Consider the following 26,770-nt stretch of genomic DNA (forward strand, 5'->3'; position numbering starts at 1 on the left):
TACTGTGTATTCATTCTGAGTGGATTCACTTCATCTGACTATTTTCAAAGTTGACGTTTCAGAGTTGGGAGTTAAAGGGGATGAGGTACATTCAGTGTAACACTAATGAGTGAATTTAGGGTCTCAAAGGTCTTAGCCAGTGCCACCCAAACGGATGACTGAATTTCAATGTGACTTACTCCATGGACCCAATAATGAATGGAAAATGCTGAGTAGAACGTAGTGAACTGCAGACATGAGTGTTAGCGCGTCGGCAGTGGCACTTGTCACACCACACAAGCAGTATAATCGAGAACAAAGATCAAGCGAAAATGCCAGGATTCTATTTAGAAACTAAATCTAAATCACATGAGGGAGCATTTAAGACTAAAGGAATGTGGCATGAGTAAGAGGAGTGGCTATGAGGAGTCCAGGACCAGCGTTCCCTCAAAGCAGTGTATTATTATACACACTAACCAAACAATATCCCATCAGCCAGCTGTCCTGTTTTCCAGAATGGCACTGTTCTTTATTCTTAGAACCCTGACAATAAAATATTCCTGCTTGATTCACTAAATTGAATTACATAATACATTGTCAAAGAATGAGTCAGGATTTTCTTCTTTTATTATATATATATATATATATATATATATATATATATATATATATATATATATATATATATATATATATATATATATATATGTATTTACCAAATACAAAAATCACCCCTGCTGTGACACAAATAATCAGTAGTGTGGGTTGTTTTGTTCACAGCACTTCAGTCCACAGGGACTTGGCTTGGGGACCGGAGGGTACAACAGTCTTGGTGCTCTAACACCTCTTGATTAATGCATGAGTACAGGTCCAGTTTATGTTCCTGTGTATGTAAAAGAAATAACAAATGGAGGGGGGGGGGGGGGGTCGTAACATTACAAGATGAAAACATATCAGCCAATACATCCATTTTAAATTGGTCACAGCTCTGATAATCTTTAAGCCATTGTTCAAGATACATTTAAGACATGGGGCACTTCCTTATTGCAAGTTGTAGGTAGGATTAAATAACATTGTATAATTTTGATTATTAAACTAACATAACATTTACAAAGTCACAGTAAATACGATAGTGTTTGCCTTCAGTAGAAATATGACAACAGGTGGGAGAAAAAACAGAGGTAAAAAGTCAGTCATCAAGTGTTAAGAATAATTTGAGGGATTCCTTATTTTGCAGCCTGACTAAAAGTAGTCCAAATAAAGCCAGGTATAATTAAGAAAGTGGGTGAAATGGTGCTAATATGTGCTACTTTCTCTTTAACCTCCTGGTCTGTAGGTGGCGCTGTGGGCCATAGTTCAAGCTCAGATAAAAAAGAGAAAGAACGTCATACGCATGCGCGTCTCAAGTCTACGTCAGCTCTTCTTCACTAACAAGCTGTGTGAAAGCTACGTGGCCCTCACTCGCTCCTCCGACTGACTTCTCTTCTGACACGACACAAACAGGTAAGACACGCCATTCTATTAAACACTGCTCTGTCAAACTTACATATGTAAACCCAATTTATTGGTGTAAGGCTTAATAGGCTTTCATGTGTTTTATTCAGTCTATTTATCAGCTAACCTGAGGTTTCATCGACTTCACAGCTTTTCTTAGGATAGCGTTAGCTAGCTAGCTAGCAAGGATGGGTTTACCAACACAAATAACTTCAAAACGAGGTTTTTATAGACAGTGACTCACGTCTTTAAATACACAACATGATATCTGATGCAAACATAGAATAGGTAAGGTATATCAACGATTTTATAGCTTTGGGAGTAGTGAAAGGCTCAGGCTGCTGAAGTCAACGTCAGCACTGAAGCAGTCCAAGCTTCACCCGCTGATGATGTGTTTGATTCCGTCCGCAGCCTAAGCACCATGGACCAGGTAATGCAGTTTGTTGAGCCCAGCCGGCAGTTCGTCAAAGACTCAATCAGGCTAGTGAAGAGGTGCACAAAACCCGACAGAAAAGGTAGGTTCACACCATTTGGCCCACTCGTTGTTGTGCTCGTAGCAGCGACTGACCTTCTCTCTCTCCGGCTAAACACATATTGCTGAGGCCTGAAATGAGTGATTTTTTTTATTTATTTTTTTAATGAGCGTATTAGATGTCCTTGTCTTTAAACTCATGTCTGCCTTCCTTCAGAATTCCAGAAAATTGCCATGGCCACAGCGATCGGGTTTGCCATCATGGGTTTCATCGGTTTCTTCGTCAAACTCATCCACATCCCCATCAACAACATCATTGTGTAAGTAGTAGTTACATATGACTTATACACATGGTAAACTGTGTCATGCAGTAGGCTTTATTGGTATTTAAAGTCGTCTTACAGTTAATAATGAAGAAATTTCCTCAGGAAGTAATGAGTAAAAATTTAGAAGGAACAGTGAAGAAGTGGCCCAAGAGAAGGTGGTTGTCTTGATTAGATGTTTTAGTGCCCTGTCTTGGAAAGTACTGCCTTAAACATTTATCCCAGTGTCTCACTGATATCAGTGATGACTGTTCAGAGGTTATCACCTACTTTTTTCCTGATCAACTGCCTTATTGTCTCTATCCACTCACTGCATAAAAGGTCAAATGTAGAAATTCACTAAAAGAGTATTATAATGTCGGTATATCTCTGGTGCCTGATGACATGTTGAATCATTAGTTTACTCTTGATATAAATGAACTCTGTTCTTTTTATTCAGACGTAAATGTAGTCTAGCGCTGGTCTAAAAAGGAAACTTTTGATTTTTTTTTTTTAAATACCACATAGCCAGACCAGGAAGAGGCTCTACTCACGTAGACCCCTTGCCTTTTTTAAATGTTTCTTTCTTTTTTTTTTTTATCAATAGCTTCCCAAAAACCTTGGTCTCAGAATGGCATTATTTAATGAGCCTTCAATTTTGTGTTGTTGGGATCAATGTTTTACTGACCAAAATGTTAAAGCTCTTTCCCAGCATTATTCTGTGTTAGGCAACCTCTTGTTGACCACTTAGTAGTGACAATTACCAGAAAGCAGAGACATTAAATTACCAAACTCTTCCATCAAGCCTGTAATTAACATGAGAAAAATGAACTGTTCTTAAAAAAAAAAAAATCGCTGATGAGTGACTGTTAATTTAACTACATAAGATACTATAGCATTAAGGACCAAAAGTTACTTACCTTTACCACAATTCTTAATTAGTGTTCATACAACGATGATGGTAATTATCATTCATGTCATGTTTTATCATTACACATAAGATGAGGGGGAAAAAACGCTCAGACTGTTAGCACTCATGGTTTTTATTTTTGTGCACAGTAGGATGTTTGAGGACATTCAAATATAAATTATGTCAGCCATTTTCATTATTGCCAGAATATACAGTATTGCAAAGTGCAGAAGTTGGATTGTCTGTTTTTGAAAGAAAATGGGGAAAACATTTGCAACTGATGTACACAATAGTTGTATTCTTTTGGGCAGGGGTAGAGTAGATTTCCTAAAGCAGTGATTCATTTGTTTGGTCATTTATTAAATACTGATATTTCAAATGTACCATTTGGATTTTTCCACTCTAACACTGCCTTTTTTGTTTTTCCTATAGGGGTGGTTAAATCTTTGTCAAGCAAAAACAAACTACAACATCTGGGGACAGGAGATGGTCAAGAGGACAAGCGTTAATGGGCTGGTGTGATTTGGGGACTGAAGGGATGAAATTTTTACATTCTGTGCACAACATTTCTATTTCTGTGTAAATAAAACAAATGGAAACCCAGATTGATGTGTCCCATCTATTCACACAGCCTTGCTATCACCATAGATGCCATAAATGGCAACATTTTAACCATTTCTGACTTTTGGAAGTACTGTATGAATTAAAGTATCAAAAGGCACATAACACCCATCTTCATGGAACTTACTGTAGAAGATTAATGTGGCAGCTATAGGAGGGCAGTTGAAAAGCACATACTGCAGGCTGTGATGTAAAGCAGCTTAGTGCACACACTAACAGTCATATGTTCAGCAGGTGTGGTGGATGTGTATAGTCTGTAATTCTCTGCAACAAGCTCTTATTTAAGTCATATGCAAAAAGCAACCAGTTATTGGTTGGTAAGGATTCTGTGCATGTAAGGTGCACATACAGAAATGGGTATTCATTTCCATGTGGCTCATTTTGAATGTAACCCTGTGCAGTGAGCAAGCACATCCGATCCTGAGCAACTGTTAAAAAATACAGCAGATAAAAAAAATATTCTTGGCAAGGATGGCCACTAAGAATAACAAACTAAAAGTAGTAATCACTTGATTTGGTCGGTTGTGGATTTTCAAAGATTCCTGCCATACTGACAAAGTCTCCATTATTATATACCTCTTCAAACACTTCGGTGAGATTTTTGGCCATGTGTTTAAAAAAAAAAGACCATTTGGTCATAGCTGTACAAAAGCAGTGACATCTGATTTCTTCTGTGTCATTCCTTATCATTATGTATCCCCATGGACCAGAGCAGAGGTTGGTCTGTTGTCACAGTTACAGGCTTCCTTGGCTCTCCGGGGCCAACCGGTTCATAGGTGTTGGACGTGCTCACTAGCTTCCCAAATTGCAGGACATCGTTATCTAGACAGAGGAGACAAGACATGTAATTAAATGCAGCAGTAATGAGGGCCTACTCAGTGATACTACATGTAATGGCTACTTTAAATAGTTGGATTCAATTATTCAATGAGTACAAGTAGATGATTAGTTTTCAGCATGACTAGTGCCGTCTATACTTTGAGCTGTTTGACTATTAATAATGAAGCTGTGTGTTGAAGCCTCGTTAGAGAGACTGCATCGGTGTGTGTCCCTGTGTACATGAAGCGAGGCGGTCCGTGTGACTCTGCCTCCCAAGACCAAGCGAAACAGTTTGAGGCCAAACAGAGGACGCAGCCAAAAACCACACATTCGCAAAGGCTATTATGCTAAAGCCACTGAGCGTACTCCCCACTTTGAGGTTACTGAAGTGCTCACAAATCCTCTCAAAGGGAACCCTTCAGCTGTACTAACAGGAAAGGTGACCACTGAGGTGTACGAGTCACTTGAGGCTTTTTTTTGGCATCCTTTAGAATGATAACAAGAGGGGAGTGAAGGAGAATTAATTCCTCAAGGATACAGCCTTTTAAGAGAGGAAATAAGCGAGTCCAGATTTCTTTTAGATACATATTCAACCATAGTATGATCACAGATATTGCAGTTTGCCCCGGACATTTCTACTCTCAGGCCCTATTAGTCTGCACTCATAATTGTGCACTCCCTTTTACAATCTCAAAAGCACTGAAGTGATTTATTGAACCAAACCATTTAGACCTGAATGGGCACCTGGCCAACACTGACATCAAGTGGTCAAACGAGGAAGCTCAGTGGAATCTGTAGTGAATGGGGGCAAGAAAATCTACCAGTGGGAGTCTGCGTGACTCACAAATCAATTTATCAGAATTTCAGGCTTTAATTCAGTACAAACTGGTGAAGGTCCACCCCAAAACAACCTCACAAATTGATGGCTGTGACGCTCAGCAAGGTCTGAATTTAGTCGTGCACAATAATGACTGACTCTTTAAGGAAAACATCAAAAACCAACGACCGTGCTTCAACAGGCCCAAATGTCAGAAATAAGACTTAGCGTGTCACTTTTTTCCATTAACAGTTACATTTATTCACGCAACATTTGCTCCCAATAAGCTGAGCTGACAAACGCCCTGAGAGTGGAGCTGTTGGATCGTGTCTAATGTGGAAAGGGCAAACTCACCTCAGGAGATTTGTACCTGGGGCTTTCTATTATTCATTCGCAATTATCTTGTCACTGAGTTTCCTAAAATCTGTAGCAAAAGTTAAAACGTTACTGAATGACTTCCAAGCCTACGGGTCAGGTCAAACATTCTGCTGGAAGTTTTCACCTGTATATGTCTTCTTTTTAGTCTCTATATCTCAGCTGACTAAACCCGGGCCGCTGTGAGCACTGGCTCGACCTTTGTAGCCATCTTGATGTAATTATCTGGTTTGCTTTCTCGGTGTCAGTGGGCCATGAGCAGTGTTTGACACAGTTTGAGGATTAGCGCTCTGAGTGGCACAAACCACAGCTGTAACCAGGTGGGCTGTCAATCATTTCCACCCCATTAATAACTCTCTTACGTTCATTTGTTGGAACAGCGATGCCATCTGCTCTTGTAAATATAATGTGACCGGATGGATGACTTTGAAAGGGAGTTTGTAATTTTTTGCACAGTCAGACGACACAGATGGAAGAGCTTGCACCTACTATCATGTAGTTATTTAATCCAGCTGTGGTTGCTGTGCAGTTAAGTTTGACAGTCAGGAAACAAAACTAAACAGCTGTACTTGTTCCTGGACCTTGCAATCAATGTTATTAAGCAGCAGAAAAAGTCTCCAATTTAGCACAATAAATGCACCGATTTCAGTTTTGCACCATATCCTTTCAGAAGGATGTAGTAATAAAAATACTTCAACACAGAAGAAGAAGAAAAAGGTAAATCCAGGCACTTCAAACATAAGAAAATGTCATAAATGAAAGAAATATAGAAAAAGTCAAACTTCATGAAAGTGGCTAAGTCAGAGTCAACATGTTTTGATCTCTTTGTCAGAGCCCTGCACTACAGCCAGGCTTTCTTTGTGTGAGCCGGCTCTACAAAAGCTAAAGCTTCAGTCAGAGATAACAGGTACCATGACAGTGGTTATCAACTTGCTTTGGTGACTCAGGCTGTCTTCCTCAGGCTCTGTTCGGGTTCCCATAAAGTTCTGTTTGGTACGTCGTTTGACATTTCTTTCATACCTACTTCCGATTAAGAATATAAACAACATTACTCCCCTTAATGCCTACTGTTTATTTCTAATGTGACAGCTGCACATTCAACAGTAAACTTGAAACTAAATATTGTATGTAAAGAATTACAATTTGGTTGGTCACTGTCATCTAATAAAGGACATGCAGTATTTACTTAGTTAAAGCCAAATCAAAGTTACATTTTCTTCATTGATTAGGCATTATCTGGGATGAATACCAATAAACCATGATGATTTTTTAAATCTGCATTCTTGTAGATGTAATGAAGCCTACCAGCATGGTTCAGTAAATCAGGACAGAATACAAACATCATATGCAAATAAACGTCAAAGGCAAGTGATTGATAAGGGTACCTTCAAATAAAACAAAACAATATTTAGATTTTCTGCACTGATAGTAATGCAATACATACAGTACAGTAGCCTTAGTAGTTCTGTAATAACGTGGATTTGTTCGGTGGTATTAATATAACGTTCCAGCTCAACAAGTTTGCATGTATAAAGTGTTCCCTCAGCCGAAAGCAAGCATGGCTGTTGACTGATGATTATAAAGAGACGCTATTTCCAAAGGAGCTGATTAGTGAAAGGCGCTTCTCAGCTGAGTTCTATTGGAACCTCTGAACATTACCTGGTCCTGACCAGGTAATGTCTGCACCATCAGTTACCATGGTGATCTAGCTAGGGTCAAAAAAGGGCCACCATTGTGACACTGAAAACTCTGGCTTCAGGCTTAACATACCTCGCCAACCCACTAATTTTGCTTTGTAGTGCCCCCTCAGGGCACCAGAAACCAAAACAACACTGGTGTGGACCCACCCTGTGTTAGCAACAGCCAATAGGAGGTAATCATATGACCCAGATGATAACATGACAGGTGAAACAAATTGAAAATAATGAAACAAAATATTATTATTTTGTTGATGTAGCAGTTGCCAGGGGGCCTGCAGTGCCTTCTTGTTTTGAAGTCCTGTTTATTTAATTTTTTGCATTTTCCAGGAGCACCTGACACATTTTTGATCCACGTTGCATCACATACCAGCCGGCTCTTTCGCTAATGAAAAATACTGAATTCAGCATCTTCGCAGTGTGCACCTGTGTATTGGACTCTTACACTTTCTATATACAAAACGTGTATAAATAAAACATTTGAAAATCTATGTGCAAGAAAAATTCCTATGTCATGCTTCCTTCATACAAACTTGGACTCAGACCTCCAATGCACTGGTTGAACAAAAGTTTAAAGTAATCATTAAACCACGAGTCCAGGCGCATTTGAGAGGACAATTTTCCTTCGATTTCAGAAGATTGGGTGTCAAGGCAAATGTGGTACATCATTAGTGTTAAATAGATTAGTCCATTTTTCTGTGGGCTATGTAAATGTTGATGAAATGAGATCCAATATTCTGCGCTCAGGCCAATGAAGCAAAGGTCTTAAAAATGCAAAATGACTTCACTGTAGAGAGGTTTTCTAAAAGTAGTACAGATTTTGTTCTCCTGTGAAGAATAGGGAAACTAATTAATCATTCAACCAGTCCTGAGTAAACACTGCGCCTCAAACACGGCACGGTATATTGCACGCTATTAACCCAAACCAACAGCTAATAATTGCATTGTTTCAAAATCGTTCAGAAGAGACAAAACACGAAGGGCATTAAGAAAATAAGGATTGTGCGAATATGCTAAAATAATTGTGGGGCAATCACTTTCACACAAAGGCAAAAACTGAACACAAAGGAAGGAAGAAAGGAGAGAATGAAGCAAATCATTTGTCCACAGGCGCCTGCACGCACATCAAACATGGACAAAAAAAAACAAAAAACCTATTCTGCTTCAAAGACTGCCACACAAGCATGGTGTTAGACCAGCGTGACTCAGAACAGGGAGAAAATAAGCTGTATGTGAAGTTGGGGTACTTAATTATTGAGCGCGCACAGTCACTATGCCATGAGAATAATGTCTGGCTGTGTTAAAGTGCTGGCCTGAAGTTTTCACTCTGCAGGGTAATGTGTTTCTGCCGGGTTCACACCAGCGGAGCCACGAGGGTTACTGAAGAGCGGGAAAAGCAGAAGGAGTTCCAGGCAGATTTTGGTGTATTGTGTGTGAGTGGGCATGTGTAAGTTTATAGAATGGATGCACAATATACATGGGCTTGATAAATTATTGGCCCCTGTATTGGGGAATGCGTATTATTAGCCAATGAATAGAGCCACTTATATTAGTCAAATTGCTTTCACTGACTTGCCAAGCGCAGCCTTGCACACACTCTTGTACAGTGGGTGTATGGATGCACCAGTGTAGAGTAGAGGGCCGAACATGTTGTTGCCAGTGTGGACTGTTAACGGTTTCAGAAGAAGAAAAATCGATTGCAATTTGCAGTACTTGTTCTGCAAGGTGTCCAACAGGAGGGAAAAAGTCTACCCGTTTTAACACAACAAATCTTATCAGAGCTGTGGTGTTTCAAACTACATTGTATCCTTTCTTCTCCTCAGGTGTGAGTAAACTACAATTTATAAACTTCTTTTAGTAAACATAAAAAGGAAAAATGATTAGTTACTTATCAGTATCAGCCAGGGGACACAGTATTAATTGTGCTCAGTTGAAAAAAGAAAAAAAGAAAAGAAATGTTGTGCACCCCTACTTTATAGCTCTCTTTGGGAGGATCAAAAAGTCGTCAAAGGCAAATGTAAGAGTAAACATGTTTGTGTGGATTCTCATTAAAAATGTGAATTTTTAAGAACATGAAAACCAATTCTCTCAATCAGCGTCTTCTTATGAGCAACATCGCCCTGGACTGATTGTTTTTAGTTGCGCTTTCCTCTTTCCTCACTGCTTCAAAGCAACTGGGCTCCAGTCAGAAAAAAAGGTTATGTCTGTGCACTGGGGCTGCAACTAAATATTATTTTCTATCGTCGATTAGCCGAGCATGTTAAAAAAAAATTACAGAAGTTCCCATAACAATTTCCCTGAGCCCAAACATCTTTAAAGTGCTTTTTCCCAAGCAAACAGTTCAAAAACCCAAAGATGCATTTACCATCATAAACGACAAAGAAAAGCAGCAAATCATTACATCTGAGAAGCCTGAACCAGCAAGTGTTTTTGCTTGAGAAATGGCAGATGTCTGACAAAAGCATATAGCTATTAGCTTTTTTAAATGTTAAATCAACTGTGCACCACAAATGTTAGATTCTGGAGCAGGCTGCCAAGGCTAAATGTATCATAAGAGTTCCACCTCAGCAGTCATAAAGGGTTAGGAAGGGGAGGAACTTGTCAAAATTGAGGATGTTTTCATGGGTAAAACACAAGAGCTCCTGCAATCAAGAAAACCATCACCAGGGGCAGCAGAGCACTACAACAGGAAGCACTGGGAGGCTTCACACTCAACAGGAGGGGATAGTGGCACTTACATTTACTAAGACACATTATCTCTGTCTGCCTCTCTCACACATCCATTTACAAACTTGCACACACATACGCACACACTTGTAGACACACACATATGAACTTGTGAAGAGACACACACACACACGTGCGTGCAGGCTCTTTACCGAGCACAAAAGGCTTTCAGACGGCTTCATTAGTAATCCCCTCCTCAAAGCTGATACCGATCAATAACGGCCCCCGTTGCAGAGGGGACCGAAATGAGCGTCGCACCCTCCAGTGATAACAATGGAGATGTTTGCTGCCTGTAATTGCATTTCCAGCGCCACAGCCGAAAGGGCCCGTCAGCTGTAAGTAGACCGTATTTACACAACAAATTACCCAGGAGAGAGGGTGGGCGAGGAGAGAAGGGAACTCGCAGTGCAGTGGACAGGTAGAGGGGGGAATTATGGGTGTTAGGGGGCATTTTCGAAAGGGAGAGAGGATAGCGGCTGCTCTATTTTTACCTCCCGATAGTTTTTTTTTTCTTTTTTTCTGAAAATTGGTTCCCGAATGACATGTTAAAGGTGCTTCGGGAAGCCTTTTTTAAGCACCGAAGCATTAATGTCAAATTATGTTTGTGATATAAGTGCACTGTAATCACAAATGGGGCCACAGTGAAGATAACTGGTCTCCCTCTACAGCTTTCATTTATGCTGAGAAAAATATGTTTATTTCTCATGCAAAGGTTAGAGTGATCTATAAGCCTTTGTTTCACATTGCTTTCCTGCACAGGTGTCATTTTTCTTATTTCTCTAATCACTTATAATGAAGGATAATTGTTCATTGACAGGAAAATGTCACAGATCGCACCTTTAAAACCAGACTGAGTTAGTCGCTGGGATCCTAGGTACTCCAACATGAACGAAAAGATAACTTTCTTTTTCCCATTACATCTGCATGTGTTCGGCGTCAGACACGTGTCCCCCTTTTAACACGACTTTCCATCGGGAGGCAAATTGAACTCATTCATTCAGATGGTGGATCCTCCACTCCTTCAGACCAGCGTGCTATCAAATTTCATCACGCTTCACAGTTCGAGAGAGACAATCATTTTCTATAAATCATGTTTGTTCAATACTGAGTTGTCCAATTACTAAAATGAGGTGAATGTATGACTGCCTTTTGCACACATTCAGCTGTTCTATTGCCTCCCTCAGAAAGAAACTGATTGTTGAAATAAACAGTCTGTCCTGAATCTATGCTTGTTTAAGGCAAGACAGGAGAGTAATAAGAGAAGAGTATCCAAGACTGTCTGATCAAGTCTGATCAAAGGCCTGTTTCACCTCAAATCCACCAAACAATCTACACTTAATCTTTCATAAACCCGAAATAAATGAATTACAAGCTCACAATTGTCTGGTCTGCAGATGGACAAGGCCGAGACTACAGTTAATACACAATTTATATTATCTGGCCAAGTTATATCTAACTTCAACAATAGACAAGATAATCGTCATTACTTAACCTTGGCATGGTCAAACTAATTCCCCAAATTCTTTTTAGTCTGGAACCTTCTCAGTTCCTTTTTGATTTCTTAGGGGCATTATCACAGAGCAGAATGTTATCAGACAGACATACAGTCACTCAGAGGATTGAAATGTACGACATGATGCTAAGCGACACTTGGAAATTAGGGCAGTGCTTGGTCACGTTCTGAGTAGGTACGAAAAGGTAACCTGATAACGGTAACGGTAACATGCTTCTGAAAACGTTTTTGTCAAGAAATAGGCAATGCAGTGACAGAATCTTGATTCATCTTTGTTCAGCGCTGCCCAGTTTGACAGTTTGATCTGAGTTTTGTGAGCCTGTATGGAACTGAAGACTGCACCCAGAGCCCTTGAGTAGAGAAAGTCGTGACTACAGAGGTTCAAAATGCTGATCGTCACAAGATTCATGGACTCCTCAGATAGTTCCAGTAAGTTTTGGGTGGGCAATTTGGGTATGAGAATATATACAGACAGAGCAGCAATTTTTGGTAATTAGTAGTCAATAAATGCATGAATGCTCTTCTGCTGAAACTCTGCGAGTACTAGCGGCTTAACTTCCTGGAACTATTGAGGGGCTCCAAGATCTGCCACTGCTGTGAAATAATGGCCCACTGGAGGGAAAGGACATCACGTGACTCTCTCTACCCAGGGGCTCTGGATGCACATTACAACCAATCAGAGAAGCGTAATCTGCAATGTATGACTTTTCAAATGTGCCGCCCCCAAATCATTCATCGTATCAAACACACCGCATAGTAGATAAATGGTTGTGATTGGCTGGTCACAAGCAAACAAAATGTTCAAGTACTTCCAGTCTGAGTTGAGAGAATGAACTACAGCAGAAATAACACAATTTTCATATCAATGAGTTGAGAACTATGGCTGTTTTGTTTCAGATATCCTGCACAGTGCATATTATATCAGCCTGTTATTTCAATATACAGCAGTGTCCTTCTCTTTCTCTACCTGACACTCTCCTTATATTTAAGGCTATTTATTGGCCATGACATGAGCCAAGCCTTGCACCAGCACTGTTAGCACCATCTGCTGTGCAATGATAGCCGCTTCCATTAAATGTTTATGATGGCACCGCTGGGGTTGTCTAGGAGTGTGAGGTGACAAACACTGTTCCGGCGTAAGTTGACCTTCAGATAAGAAAACCCAGCTCCGCTGGGAACGTGGTATCAGTCAGTCGAGAGACAAACAGACAGGAGAGCAAATTATACATTTTGATATTAGAGGGCGATTGCAAGGATATGTCATTGTTCATGTGTTTTTCAAATGGAGGAGAGGAGTAGATAAATTGATAGGGTTGACGTGTTTGTGAAAATTAATATCCTGTCATGAATACTTGAGTTTACTGTGTGTATGTGCAAGCCAGTGTGTGTGTGTTTGTCCACACATAATATTGTAGCTAATGCATATTTGGTCCAAACTCATGTCTGTGTATGTGTGCACTCCTCCCTCTGCCTCCGTGCTGGTCCAGCTCCACTGGGGGCACTAGCAGCAGTTCACATCAAGCTGCTCTTCATTCCCCCTCTGCCCCCCATGTGTGATGTGCACAGCGTCAAAAATCTACAGATCCATAAATAAAACCATAAAACAGCAGTTTTGCCTCCCACTGCCACACTGCACTGCTACAGAATACACACACTTTTCATTTCCCCTCTCTAGGACCTTGGTGAGTGGGAGCAGAGGAGAGAGGGAGGAAATGAGAAGGAAGAAAGAAGAGTTCGGAGAGGGAAGGGCGGGTATGAAGGGCAGAGAGTGGCGGCGTCATTATGTAGAAATGTGTAGCTGAGGGAGAGATTGAGAGAGAACGCGCATAGAAAGGGATGTGAAAGAAAAAGCAAAACAGAGAGATAAAAGAGGAATAGATTCATTTCTTTAGACGGAATCCCTGAAACGAACAAGACAAACACACAAGGCGAAGGTATTGGCAGAAAAAAAAAAAAAACACAGGTAGCAAAAGAAGGAACGAGATATGAAAGAAAAGGAGAAGGTCAGGGTGCGTGTTTGCATCACGAGAAACAGAAGGAAAAGGAGAGATCTTACAGTGAAGATGTCCGCCTCTGGCAGGGACACTGGGTGAGACCTCACTGAACCAAGTTTGTCAGACACATCTATTTGTGTGACTACAAGATAAAGTACATTTCTTTACCCACCTTTGAAAACAACCCTTTCCAGTATTTAGAACGCAGCCTGAATACTGAAATCCCAGGCTGCACACACCACTAAAGGCTTCAGCTGCGGGGCTTTATCTCAGCAGCTAAAGCAAAACTTTAAAGGCAGTCCCATCAACATATTTGTGGATTTATTGTTTCTGCATTGATATCAATATGTTTTTTACCCCGCTGTTTCACAGCTACAGAAAAAAAAAAAATCTGAGTGCCTTGTGTATTTTTCTAATAAGGCTGCTGTTTGTTCTTGGAGAGTTTGAACCAGACATCACAGCAAAAAACCTCACTTAAAACTCAACACAAGCGAAATCCCTGCTGCTTTAGTCAATAGCGTATGTATTAGTTATGTCTTTGCAAAGGATGTTTTCCACTTAAATCAAAGAGGCCAGTGGGGAGGCTGTCTGTGAACACCTTTAATCGCTGCCTTCACACACAGGTCATAGATCGGGGTCAGTTACGGAAATGTGCCCGTGAAGCACGGAAGGTGCTTTAAGGTCTTATTAAACATCACATGCTACATGCCTCTCATACTGCGTGTCTGAATCGTCAAAATATTGTGCATCTGTAGCCTCGTGTTCAGAGAGTTACTAAAAATATGGAACTTGTCGTGAAGTCCTGATTTAAACAGGATGTCATTTGCATGCCGACGTGTTTGTGAAGGCTTACATTTCATAAACAGCATGCTCTCATTAACAGTGAGGGCAAGCTTTCTAATCTTGCCCAAAGTTTACTTTTAATTAAGATTTCTCAATTGCTTCAGCTCTCTCAGAGACTTCACAGCCGAAATCCATCTGTGTTCACGTGTTTGTTTTTTATCAAACTCTGCACCTGTGTTGGATTTGTACGCGTGTGTCTGTGAGTCTTATGTTGCACTAGTTTAAGGGTGGATGTGTGTGTTCACAGGCACTGGCGCCTTGAAATGTTATGCCTCTCCCTGTGTCTTCGTGCAGCCATGGGAGAATGAGTATAGAAACCCCATCTGGTGGGTCATTTGAAGGTCTTTTACCATTCTGATGACATTTTACACTGTGAGAATGCAATTATGTGTGTAGTAAGTGTGGTATCTGGTTGGGCTGGAGAAAGAAAATGTGTGTGGATACATGGATCTACAGATGGAAATGTGTGTGTGTGTGTGTGTGTGTGTGTGTGTGTTTATCTCTGAATTGAACTTCAATGTACATTGTTTGCTTGTGTCACATTGTGTGTTTTAGGGGGGCATCACAGTGATAAAATCTTTTATGATGGTTTATGTAATTTTAAATTGTGATCAGATATGATACAGAACACCTTCTAACCGTAAAACAGACAGGAAGTTGTCTTAAACGACGGCGACTCTTACGGCCGATTTAATTTTCATCTGGCACTGATAATTAAACCAACTCCATCTACTGGAGAAGATCACGTGATATGATCAAAAGCTCAAGAACAAAAGAGTCAAAGCCACTAAAAAGCTACTATATACTGATAATGTACATATGATGCAGAAACAGCTGATTTCACTGTTAATTGTGCTGGACAACAACACTGCAATAAAAGTAAGAAAACCACTTAATTCAGCCTTCAAGTTGTAATACTAAACATTTTCAGGTCAAACCCAACTTGTGACTTAAATATGTATATATTACATGAGCCAATCAATATATTTCCATTCTTTAATAGCACCTTTATATTGTAGACCGCATTGTTATGTTACACAAGTGGATGATTCTGCGTCTATTTTTCTTCATTCATCAACTATCTCCTGTGATTATGTATCCTATTTACCTGTCTGTTTTGCTTTTTTTGTCACACCCTTTCACCACTTAAAAGAAAGTGATCATATATTGGGTTCTGAGTTCAGCCAAAAAGAAGGAGGACCCACACTTGATACTTCGCCTGAACCAGTGTGGACTGGAGCTGCTGCAGCCGATCCGCTACAACGTGACAACATTACCGTAAGACGGGCTCGTGTGTTACCATGTACAAAACACTGTCTTTAGTCTTCTTTAATTTAACAATATGATGGAATGAATCATCTATAAGCCAATAGATAGAACACACTACACTGCTCTTCTCTTGTATTTATGCTTTTTTTCCTTCCCCTTGAGCATTGCCATTGTCACATGCAAATCAAACTCTGGTTCATTCACTATGTGCCACCTAGTTGCTGCCCTGGGAATGTTTGCTCCCCCCTGTTTTGAATAAATGTGGTTATTTGAAACAGAACTTTGGGCCTGGGTTTTACAACCCAAGACAATCCAACAATGGAATGAATATCACAAAATGTTGAGAGATGTTGATTTAAAGCCAGAATCTGCATGTTCATTTAGGTCATTTATGTGTGTTATGACTGCCTGATGCAGGATGGGTAACATGTGGATGCATGAGACTGATGACATTGAAGTTATAAGGAACAGGGCTGGAAATGGCTGCTGTGGAGTACTAGCAGCTCATTTGCATATCGAGCTGAATGGAAACCTTACAGAGGAAAACCTCCTCAGCCGTTCTGTCATCAGTGGGCTGACAGCCATTGTTCTTTGTCCACAGAAGTTTCTCTCGCTTTTTTGTCACATGTATAACACACACACACACTCACACACACTTATATCTAGCTGCATACCCATACAACACAAACAAAGAGCACAATGAAACCAATGCACACGCAGACATAAGCACCCGCTAATACAAAACACGCGCATTCAAACGAGACGATACATTCGTAACCACCCGCCCGCCCACGCACACACTTTGCGGGCAAGAGATGGTTTGTGGATGACAGCTATTCAAATTTGTTGTTCATTATGATCCACGCTAAGCCGAAAACATCATGACCAAGCAGGTTTTAACAGACACAATCGCGCACACACTCACACACACACACCGTGCCAGAAGCCATAACTCAGACTGTGTTGCTGCAGGATGAAGGCTTTTTAATATTAAGCTGTCAGATGGGAGAGGGCTGAGTCACAATGAAATGACTAAGGAGGTTTTCTCCATGCCAGCACATAACACACACACGCGCACTTACACACATACAAGATAGTAGTCCTGTCAGTCACAAATGGAGACCTATTGTCTCACTGACCTTCATAACTATAATCATCCATAACAGGTTTGCTTTCTTTTCGTCAGAATAAAGTTTTGTGGTGAATTAAAAATCTTCAAAATTCATGCCGGAAGGAGTTTCATCCGCTGACAATAGCACTCGACCCACCCCTGTCTATTTCTGGAAGATAATAAATGGCAGCCAATGAGAGGCGTAGTGACAAAGGGCTGTTTAGACACGAAGCATAAAGACTGAGGCAAGCGTTGGTCATTAAAACTGCAGCTGCCATAGTTCTGACTGAGCCCCACATTGGATTTCAAAGCCACTAGAGAGATGATTCTGTGTGTGAGAGTTCAGATTGTTTGTTTATTTTATCAGGGACGATGATATGTGATGTGTCAGCAGTGGCCTCTGGCCTCTACTCAAGACAAAGGCTGAGCTCCAAGAACAGGTCACAAACAATTTGGGTATCATACACGTTCATAAATGCTTAAAAAGTTGGATTCAGGACATGCTCAACCTTGAGAATTTGCTTATAGTATGAGTTGATTTAGTCAGAGGAGACAGCAGTAGTATTGATGGACTGTCAGACATCCTAAGATTGTCCTGACTTCTCATATAAAATTTGCGCTGAACATACACAGGCCATAAAATCTATGCAAGACAGCTGTCCTCTAAGACATCGCCGGATGCCAGAGGAAACAAACTGAATGTGTCAGCCGTTTAAACTGAGTACAATATGTTTGATTTAAAACATTCATTCGTCTTCTCAAAGCTACCCAGTCTTTTTCATAACTTCCATTTACAAGGCAAGTGTCTGCTTAACTTGAATTCTTATGAAAATGAAAATATCTGGGTATTACAAACCCTTCCAATGACTGTAAAGGAATGTTTTATCTGCCAAAAGGCCTCCATGTCAGTATCTAAATGCCCTGCAATAACTATGCAAAGGCAATATCCATAAAAGCAAAGGAAAGGAAAAGAAACTAAGACATAACCTTCTAACAGGTTCTAGCTTGTACAATATTTGAGATTTTTAAAAGTTCAACTGACCAATAAAAAGTATAAAGTTATAAAAGTCATAAAGTATATAAAATGTATCCATTTGACAAAGCCGGTTGTAAGTGTTGCGAACCATCCCACATTATGTAAAAGCAATATAATACTTTTTATTTCCTATAAATATCTCTATTCAAATTGAATAGTTCCATAAAAATACGGCCTCTGCACACGCATCAGATATGATTCCCTTTTTACCTACGGACACCAGCTTCCCTCCCATGTAAAGGAGCATCATCACACTGGGAACCTGACCCCATGTTTGTGACTGTGTCCTGCTGCATGAAATCATGAGCGCATTTCCTCACAACAGACCCCCTCCAATCTCCTTCCTGAATAAAACACGAAAAGTGCTATGACACGGTTTGTTCCGGAGTGCATTATTTCAGTCATTGGACAACTGCCTTCAAACACACGCAGACTCAACATGGATCAATATTTCTTTGAGCCAAAGTGTTATACATGCTTATCAAACCCACACTGGAACCCCTTCCTCTCCATCATTCGCCCACACTTTCCCCAAAATGTGACCTCAGCATGGAGGCTCAGTTTGTATTCATGTGAAAAGATTGAATCTTCAAACTTTCAAAGAGTCAACATAATTATAGCTTCATGTCAGGTGGCTTCAGACAACATTATAAGGCTATTAAATCTGTGGAATTATAAATAATAGTTGGCTTTAGTGGGTTAAATATATATAAAAATAATGAGCTGCTCATTACACTTCATCTTTAATGTGTGCTTGGCATGAAGATAAGACACCTAATTATTTGAAAGAGGTAAATGTGGAAATTTGCTGCGTGCTTTGTGCACCTATGGATGCTTGTGTCCAGTTCTCCAGATGCCTCTAGGGAAAGACAATGCACGTATGCGTAGCAGAGATTGATACTACTGACCTTGGCTTCATGGTAACCAAACATGGATGAAAAACTCTGAAAATAATTCAGATTATTAGCATCCCAACTACAGTGCTTCACTTCATTTAATTTAAAATGCAATATCAATGTATGTATGAGGCTTACTGAGCTGAATATGTCTCCAGCTCTGCAAGATTTAATGCCCAGCACTGTTAAACATTATAATCAGTGTAAATAAATCCAGAGGGTAAAGCGAACTCCAACCTCCTCAAAATCGGACGCATTAATGTGGTTTAACATTCACACATTGGTACAGCTTGATGTGAAGGTTGCTGTGCTGGAACGGAGCATGTCCGTGGTTTCCAGTGGGTAGCTCCTCTTCTCTTTTCACGGCTTTGGAGACTCAATGGCGTCCCTTTATGTCAGATTAGTGTTACAGCGGTTATTTGCTGTGGGCGGTTCACTGCCACTCATTTATCTGCAGGGTAGAGCAAGGGCAGTGGAAAGCACGACAGCAAAGAAAATGAGCAGGGAGAAAGCAGAGTTTAGGGCTACTTAATGCAAATAAAATTGGCAGGGGTCTTAAAGTGTTACTGCAGGCAACACCAATCAAGAATCAGGGCCAAGCCAAGGAGGGCTTGGTGTGGGTTTATGTGTCCAGGCATGACTAATCATGAGTGCAAAGAACTCGCCCTTATTTTTGCATATTCACTGGTATCAGCAACCCAGTGAGCTTCTACAGTAAAGGACAGAGCCTGACCGATACTGGAGTTTTGGGGTCACTGCCAATACCAATATTAGAGAGTGAAGAAATTCTGATATTGATATATTGGGTCTTCTCATAGACACGGAATATCTGTACAAACAAGCATGTTTTGCAATGATCCCTTAAATGTGGGAATCAAAAGAAAGATAAGTACATAGGAATGCATAAATTATCGACACAAAATGGTAAATTTTAAACTATCTGCCACTTCTCAGTGAAATTATAGTCAATAGAGAGAACCAAAACTATGACTGGTTGAGTTGGTATTTTCAAAGTCGGACACAGTAGGTGGTTGTTTGCAGTTAAAGTCGATTTCACAATTGACCAATAAACATAAAGAAGGAAGGGAAAAGGGACAAAGAAAAAGAAGTGCAGCCGGTTGAGAGTCAAACACGTTGCCGGTTAAGACATTCAACACATTCGACATTCAAAAAACATGTTGCGAAAAGGGTCAGAGAGGCGGCAAAAGTCTATGAATTTTAACACATCAAAATGTATTTAAAGCAATGGAATATCAAATTATACATTCTTGCTCGTAGCCTCTTTTCTTCTGGTGTGCATAAACTACAGGTTAGGAACTTTTCTTTTTAAAACAAAATTTGAAATTACTGTTCATCACATTGGTACTGGACAATGAAGAAGCAGGTAATTATATGTATCATCTGAAGCAAAAATTGGTATCGTGCATCCCTATGTGTACATGACTAAGGCAGGATTTTTTTATTCTTGACAATAAACTAAAGTTACCTTCTGAGCACTGAAGCAATACATTTAATGGTTATAAATCACCCGAAGTGTCTTTTTTTTTTTTTTGCTTAAAACAGTATCTGGGATAGGCTAATATCAGTTGTAGTCTATCAGCTGGGCTCTCGTAAAAGAAAGAATCGTCTTTGCTCGAGTCTCCCATTGCTTCTGCTTTAAATATTTTAAGCTTCTAAGAAAATAAAATATTTTGCAGGACCTTGCAATTTATTTTGGTACTAAATAAAGACCATGTCTAATGAGATACAAAATCATGCTCACAGCCAATACTGTCTACCATCTCCAGACTAAAGCAGCAAAATTCCACCTTTGCATATGCAACTAACACCAATAAAAACAGCCCGTGGGTGAGTGCAAAAGACCTGAAAAGCTTCATCTTTTAAAGGTTTTGACACTTTGTTTCAACCTCTCCAGAGAACTTAGCTCTGATGTGTGCACATAAGTCAAAAGAGTCAAGAGTCAACATAAGTCAATGAACAAAGTCAGATCTCTCTGCAGCAAATCAAACTCACGTAGGGTGTGGTACACTTAAGAGTCTGCGTTAAGATGTATTATGTTAACTGTAACCCCATTCTTGAAGCATTTGAATTACAGCTATAAATCTTTGGGCTGAATCCTTTGCATGTGAACAAGCAAGTTGAGCTAAAAACAAACATCAGGAAAGCCTCCACAGATGGTTGCCGTATTAATTTGTCCAAAGGAACAGCTGTGCGGCGTGACATTTAGAATAAGGACAATTTGAGCAAACAAAACTAGAGACTAATGGAGCAAACGTAAGACTACAATAGAGAAGCAAACCAGGAGACACAAAATGAAAAGAGAGAGAGAGGAATCCTTTTAAAGAGTAATTATGTAGAATTAAAAAGACTAATTATTTAAAAGGCTGCTACAGTATAATAGTGAGACTATGGTCCCTATGAAAACTGTTAAATTACCAAGTTAAATCACTGTTTACCTCATGGTATACTATGTAGAATTAGTTGGTTGCGGTTTGTAAACACCAGGTACAGTATTTGCTCCTGGACAAACACAATTGACTGTTCAGCGTCAGGCCCCAAGCTGTCAAATACAGATGCCTTTGGTTCTCATTCTCTATGCTGGGTACAGAAAATAAGAAAATACAGGCAGAAGGCAGGGTAGATACAGGCATAGTCACACACTTCTAATGGGTCATAAGTGACGACTGAGAAGAATTATTTTATATGAGTCTAAACTATTTTCTTCTACGTTTAAAAAAAGGTATGACAGTTGAATCCATAAGACATAAAAATGAAACACGGTCAGAGGGCCAACCCACTAAGCAGGCTGACCAGGAGAGAGGTCGAGTGTAACTACTGTTGAGCCTGTTAGTTCAGTCTGAACTGTGATTTCCTGCTCAAAAACAAGAAGCAGCCAATTGCTAGGGAGTGGTGAGAGTCTCACGCCCTAGCTCAAGGTAAACGTCACAAGGGCCTGGAATATAAACCCTGAAGCAGCGCCAATGATAAAAACTACTCTTAATCACAGGTAATCATCTCATTTGTCTTAATTGTCTCATTTGAAAGAAGGTGGACGCCAATCATTTCATCTAACTCTCAGCAAGGGAGCAATTAAGCAGACTTTCCAAACCGTCAAACTGTTTCTTCAATATAACATGTTATACTCGTATAAGATAATCCTTTTGAAATATCTGAGACAATACAAAAATCTGGAATGGGGGCTGGGGGAAAGCTACTTGATTTACTTTACAGAACATCCTCTATAACCACATACTAATCTTTTTGTTATTTGAGAAATCCTCTGACCACTTAGTCCTGTCAAATCTAAGCAGTGCCACACCAGCTTAAAACCCTGGGCAAGAGCACAGTTGTTTATTCAGGTTGCATAGGATGAATTTACCCTTTTAGTGAAATGAAAATAAATGCACTGCTTCTGTCTGAAATACAGGATTAATACAAGTCTCAGCAGTGAGGTGGTAAATAGTAAATAGTAGGAGGATGAGGACAAGTGAAACTAGAATAATAATAATAATAACAGAACAATAAATATACTGAATGAATGTTCTTGGCCAATGTACTGGCAATGGTGTTTTTTTCTGTAAAATCTCACCTATCTTTAAAAAGCCTTGTCTATGATGTCTTCTTTTAATCTGATATCAATTAATTTGAACAACAGAGAGGACAATCATATGTGGGAATCAAGGAACGAGAACTTCTTGTACTAACGGAGAAAAGAAGAACTTATTACGTAGAACTGGACCACATTACAGCTGTGGTAGTATGCAGGTGTCTGTATGCGCGTGCACGTGCCCACAAGCTGCTGCTAAAAGCTCCCACGCACTTCCATACACTTTCCATAATCTACCATTTCCTGCTGTGCGTCAGCATCCTTAAACATCAAATAAACGAGACGCCTGCCATGTCTCTTCCTCTCCCGCTCATGTCAACTCATCACAATCGTTTTTCATCCAGCTCTCAGTTCTTTCCCAAAATTAATCTTTCCCCTCCTTGCATTTCTTTTTTTACCAGCTCAGTCGCTGCCACCCCGCTGACCTTTCCCTTTCTCCCTCTTCACAATTCAATTAATCCAACCATTTTGCTTGTTGCCACATGTTTGAACACATTTTGGTGATGTAACGTCCTTGATCACATAATGAATCACCGAGCTCTAGTGAACCCGTTCGCACTTTTGTCAGAGTGTCAGAATTAGATTTGGCACCTTGCATGTTAAAGAAATCTCTAGCTACAATTATTATTTTTATTTTAACAGGAAGGAGGTGATGTAAACACGAATCACCGTATGTATACAGTGAATATACACACAGTAAAGTAGTTGTGGTTCATTTCAATCAACTTCAGCAAGAATCTCGACAGCAACCCCTCTCATCGCAGATTTTTATTGTGAGACATTTGCAGGAAGTATTGAGTTATACTGATATTAATTTCCCAGGTGTATATTTCAGAATAAACATCAGAAAAGTCTGTTGGTCTTTTATCATACTAGATGGATAGATACATAGTAAGTCATACTATATTCAAATCTGGCCTTTCCTGATTGGACTTGTTTATATCCAACAACTGCTCAGAGGAACTGAAGGTGCCATTTGTCGGAAAAGTTGATTTTTGAGTCTCATTTTGAGTCTCACACCTGTCAAATAATGATAATCTGGGATTGTAGGACGGGTCAGCTGCCAAACAAAAGCATCAGCTCTTGACAAGTTAGGAGACCCACAGTGCCATTATTTGATGAGTTAGGAATGGCACTCAAAGATCAACATTTCTTACAAATAGCACCTTTAATCTGCATAATTATCTAAATGTAAATTATGTCATCAGCTTGGCCAACTCAATTTTTCTCACACATTGAATGCAAATAATACACAAACACCTCCTTAGAAGAACTAATATGACTGTGTATTATATATGTGCATCCAGTATTTGCATGTTATTTATACATGGGCTGCTTTTGAGCTTGTGTTTTCATGTGTGTGTTTCTGCCAACACAGGGCTAGATGACACAAAAGTAGAGATTTTCTGGAACTCTGTCTACTTATCACATTTAAGTGGAAGGGTGGGTTGTACAACCGTGTGTGTGCAATGTGACATATTAAAATGACTTCTGAAAATCATTCATGGGAAATGATATCATTAAGGGAAATCGCCCTGAGCTACTTTCCAAATCCCACAACCCATCTTAAAATACGCACATATGCATGAATGCAAGTTCAGTCACGCATGGACACGTAGACACAAGCAATAAAATGATAATATGCTAGATTTGCACACACAAAGACAGTATTTACTGACAATCTCCGAGGGGGATTTTACAACTGATGATTGAGAATTAACGTCACATACAGAAGGTGATAAGTAGCTCAGCTGTCACAGTATTTAATAATGAGAACGAAGCGATAGCAGTGTGAGAGAGGAGGAGAATGTGAGCAAATTAGCAGGTAAAGGGAAGAACAAAGCAAAAAAGCGCAGTGTGAATAATTGCTGCTTAGTATGTGAGAGAGAGAAGTGTTACATATGCCAGATTCACGCCAATTCGCGGAAGTCCATTTAATTTCTCCAGCCAACAGTCTCATTAGCACATTACATTAATGACATAAAAGTCAGCCTACACTGCCCTCCTGCATGGCTATCAGCACATAAGGAACATAGTACATTTCCCTCCTACACACTTACCTATACTACACTGCAGTCACTTCATTATTTAGTAGTACACTCCCCTCCTTTAGTATCATTACCGCAGTGCAGTCCTTTCATTAGACAGCCGTCTCAACAAAGACTCTCTTGAGCCATGGCCATCCAGCAGCATTCTCCACTGCTTCCACATTGCATGCTGCCCTTCGTTCCAATTTTCCAATTCTTTTCTCTATCACTGGCCAACAGGCTGGAGACTCAACCTCTACAGCAGGTGCTGGGTGTCTCAGTATCACAACAGTTTTATATATTTAACTTGACAATGACGAAATTCACGAGTTCAAAATTGTTCTTTATTCAAGTACATTTGTAGCTCCTGGGAGGCCACAGTACGAGTGTATATCAACAACCTGCATATAGAATCACATTTTAAGAGTACATAAGCATTAGTGCTCGTCTGATGAATCCTTTGTGAGATATAGAATTTACACAAAAAGAAAGAAAATAAAGCTGAAGTCTGGTCAGGGTTTGCTCAGGAAAGCTTCAACTAACTAACTTACTTTCCCGCCACTATTTCCCTATGTCATTATTTGCAGATTGCCTGCAGAAGTTTTCTGAGCAGATTGCTCCTTCCACGACCTTCAAGAGTTGACCGTGCTGCCAGCCGTAGCTCCTTTCTACATGTACCATGGGCCACCGACCCCTGTGCTCCAAGGTTCCAGTATAGCTCACGCTCTGGTGTATCTGCCAGGCCCTCATGTCTCAAAGGGTCATTTAAACAAAACGAAAACAGCTAATTTTACCAACTGGAATGTAGCCATGTAATTTCTTGAGGTCTTGAGATATCACAGTTAAACTTCTGCTGTTACTATAATACAATATAATATAAAGTTAGGTATAGTTCACTAAGTAAAATTCTAAAATAGAGATATCGTCGCTCACAATTTCCACGTTAGCATAAATAATATTGAGATCACTTCATGGAGATTTGTTACAGTGTGAGATCATATGGACCAGAATATGCAAATCAACAGCCCAGATTCACAGGAGGATACTGTCAAAAAAAGTACACATGTGTATGACGGTGCAGTTCCAACAAGATTAGCTTTGGTCCCTTCATTTTGCAAGTGTTATCAGATGTTGCATATTCATGTCTCAGTTCATTTGGAATGAGAATGGATTATTTTCACGGGAGGACAAAACCAAAAGCGACACTGTGGACCAGCGCGACTATTACACAGTTTGGGGGGGATAATGGGTTGGTGAATGTAAAATATGTTGTTGGACTTTGGTCATAACTATTTGACTCAATGTGATGTACATTCATTTGAGTTTTCAATCATATAATCTTAAATATCTCAATATGTAATCGCACGAAGCATCAATACCAAAATCCTTTATCATTTTATCGAGCCTTTTCTGTCTCAAAAACCAAGCTATACCATTTTATCCAAAACCAACTATTTCACACAGTTCAAGAGAAAATAGAAATGTTAGAAACTCTTTGACAAAAACTCAGGAAGACAAACTGTATCTTCTTTCAGCAAGCTCCACATACATGCACTGCTCCTCATCTAATTTCACAACAATCTAAATTATTGATCAACTAACATGAAAAAATGAACGTGTGATGTAATTAACTCGGGCCAAGGGTGTTTCAGCTCATCCTGCACATTCCCCTGGAGTACGACAAGCAGAAAAAAATAAAGTTTACTCAATAACCGGCTACTCATCTCAAATGTATGCTCTGGATCAAAACAGTATGAATCATTACACAATTTTATTCTTTAAAGCAAAAGTTAAAACAAGCTCTGGATGCAAGCTAAAAGTCTCCTTTGGGCGAGCAAGGCTTTAATGGCTGACAGCCCAAAACTCCTTCTTTATAGAAAGATCATATATTTTTCATCACAGACCGGCTTTCAACCCAAGTGTGGGGGATCATTTCAATGAACTTCTGAAGAGTCTCAGTGTCACACGAGAGTGATGCCAGAGCACAGAGCCGATTTGGGCCCCTGAGAACGCTGCACTGAGAACCCGGCGTAGACACGGATTTAAACAGTAAAAACAACTGCACAAATTAATAAAAGATGGTTTTACATGATGCACTGTTGCTATATGAACACTAATACACGCAGCACTCAAAAATATGAAAAAAAAAATATATATATATATTCCTAATTTTTTGTTTCATATTCTGGTCCTTCCTCCCAACCCCAACGGGAAATCATTACTTCCAGCCTTCTAAATATGCATGTGATTAATTAGGCATC

The 26,770-nt window shown here is 39.9% G+C and overlaps 2 protein-coding genes across 10 annotated transcripts in view; one reads left to right on the forward strand and one right to left on the reverse strand.

Annotated features, from left to right (window-relative positions):
• The first annotated feature begins 1,326 nt into the window (after nt 1-1,326).
• On the forward strand, nt 1,327-3,760 carry sec61g (SEC61 translocon subunit gamma). The gene is made up of 4 exons (XM_037079501.1): nt 1,327-1,482; nt 1,885-1,988; nt 2,163-2,265; nt 3,590-3,760. Exons 2-4 carry the CDS (start codon nt 1,895-1,897, stop codon nt 3,597-3,599), a joined length of 207 nt encoding a protein of 68 aa, XP_036935396.1. The 5' UTR covers nt 1,327-1,482; nt 1,885-1,894; the 3' UTR covers nt 3,600-3,760.
• tpk1 (thiamin pyrophosphokinase 1) overlaps nt 3,596-26,770 on the reverse strand; it is a 67,799-nt gene continuing 44,624 nt past the window's right edge. For all 9 annotated transcript variants that reach the window (XM_037079494.1, XM_037079492.1, XM_037079500.1 and 6 more), the window contains one exon: nt 3,596-4,600. In XM_037079494.1, coding sequence (XP_036935389.1) covers nt 4,455-4,600 — 146 coding nt within the window. In that variant the 3' untranslated portion in view covers nt 3,596-4,454. The remainder of the gene's footprint in view (nt 4,601-26,770) is intronic.

The sequence above is a fragment of the Acanthopagrus latus genome, chromosome 19, assembly GCF_904848185.1.
Source record: "Acanthopagrus latus isolate v.2019 chromosome 19, fAcaLat1.1, whole genome shotgun sequence".
In the NCBI taxonomy this organism is placed as follows: Eukaryota; Metazoa; Chordata; class Actinopteri; order Spariformes; family Sparidae; genus Acanthopagrus; species Acanthopagrus latus.

What these genes read in the sequence shown, in the direction of transcription:
- sec61g (XM_037079501.1), top strand. Translation starts at nt 1,895, where the DNA reads ATGGACCAGGTAATGCAGTTTGTTGAGCCCAGCCGGCAGTTCGTCAAA. An exon ending in CACAAAACCCGACAGAAAAG is followed by an intron (nt 1,989 to 2,162) that starts GTAGGTTCACAC and finishes GCCTTCCTTCAG; the next exon opens with AATTCCAGAAAATTGCCATG.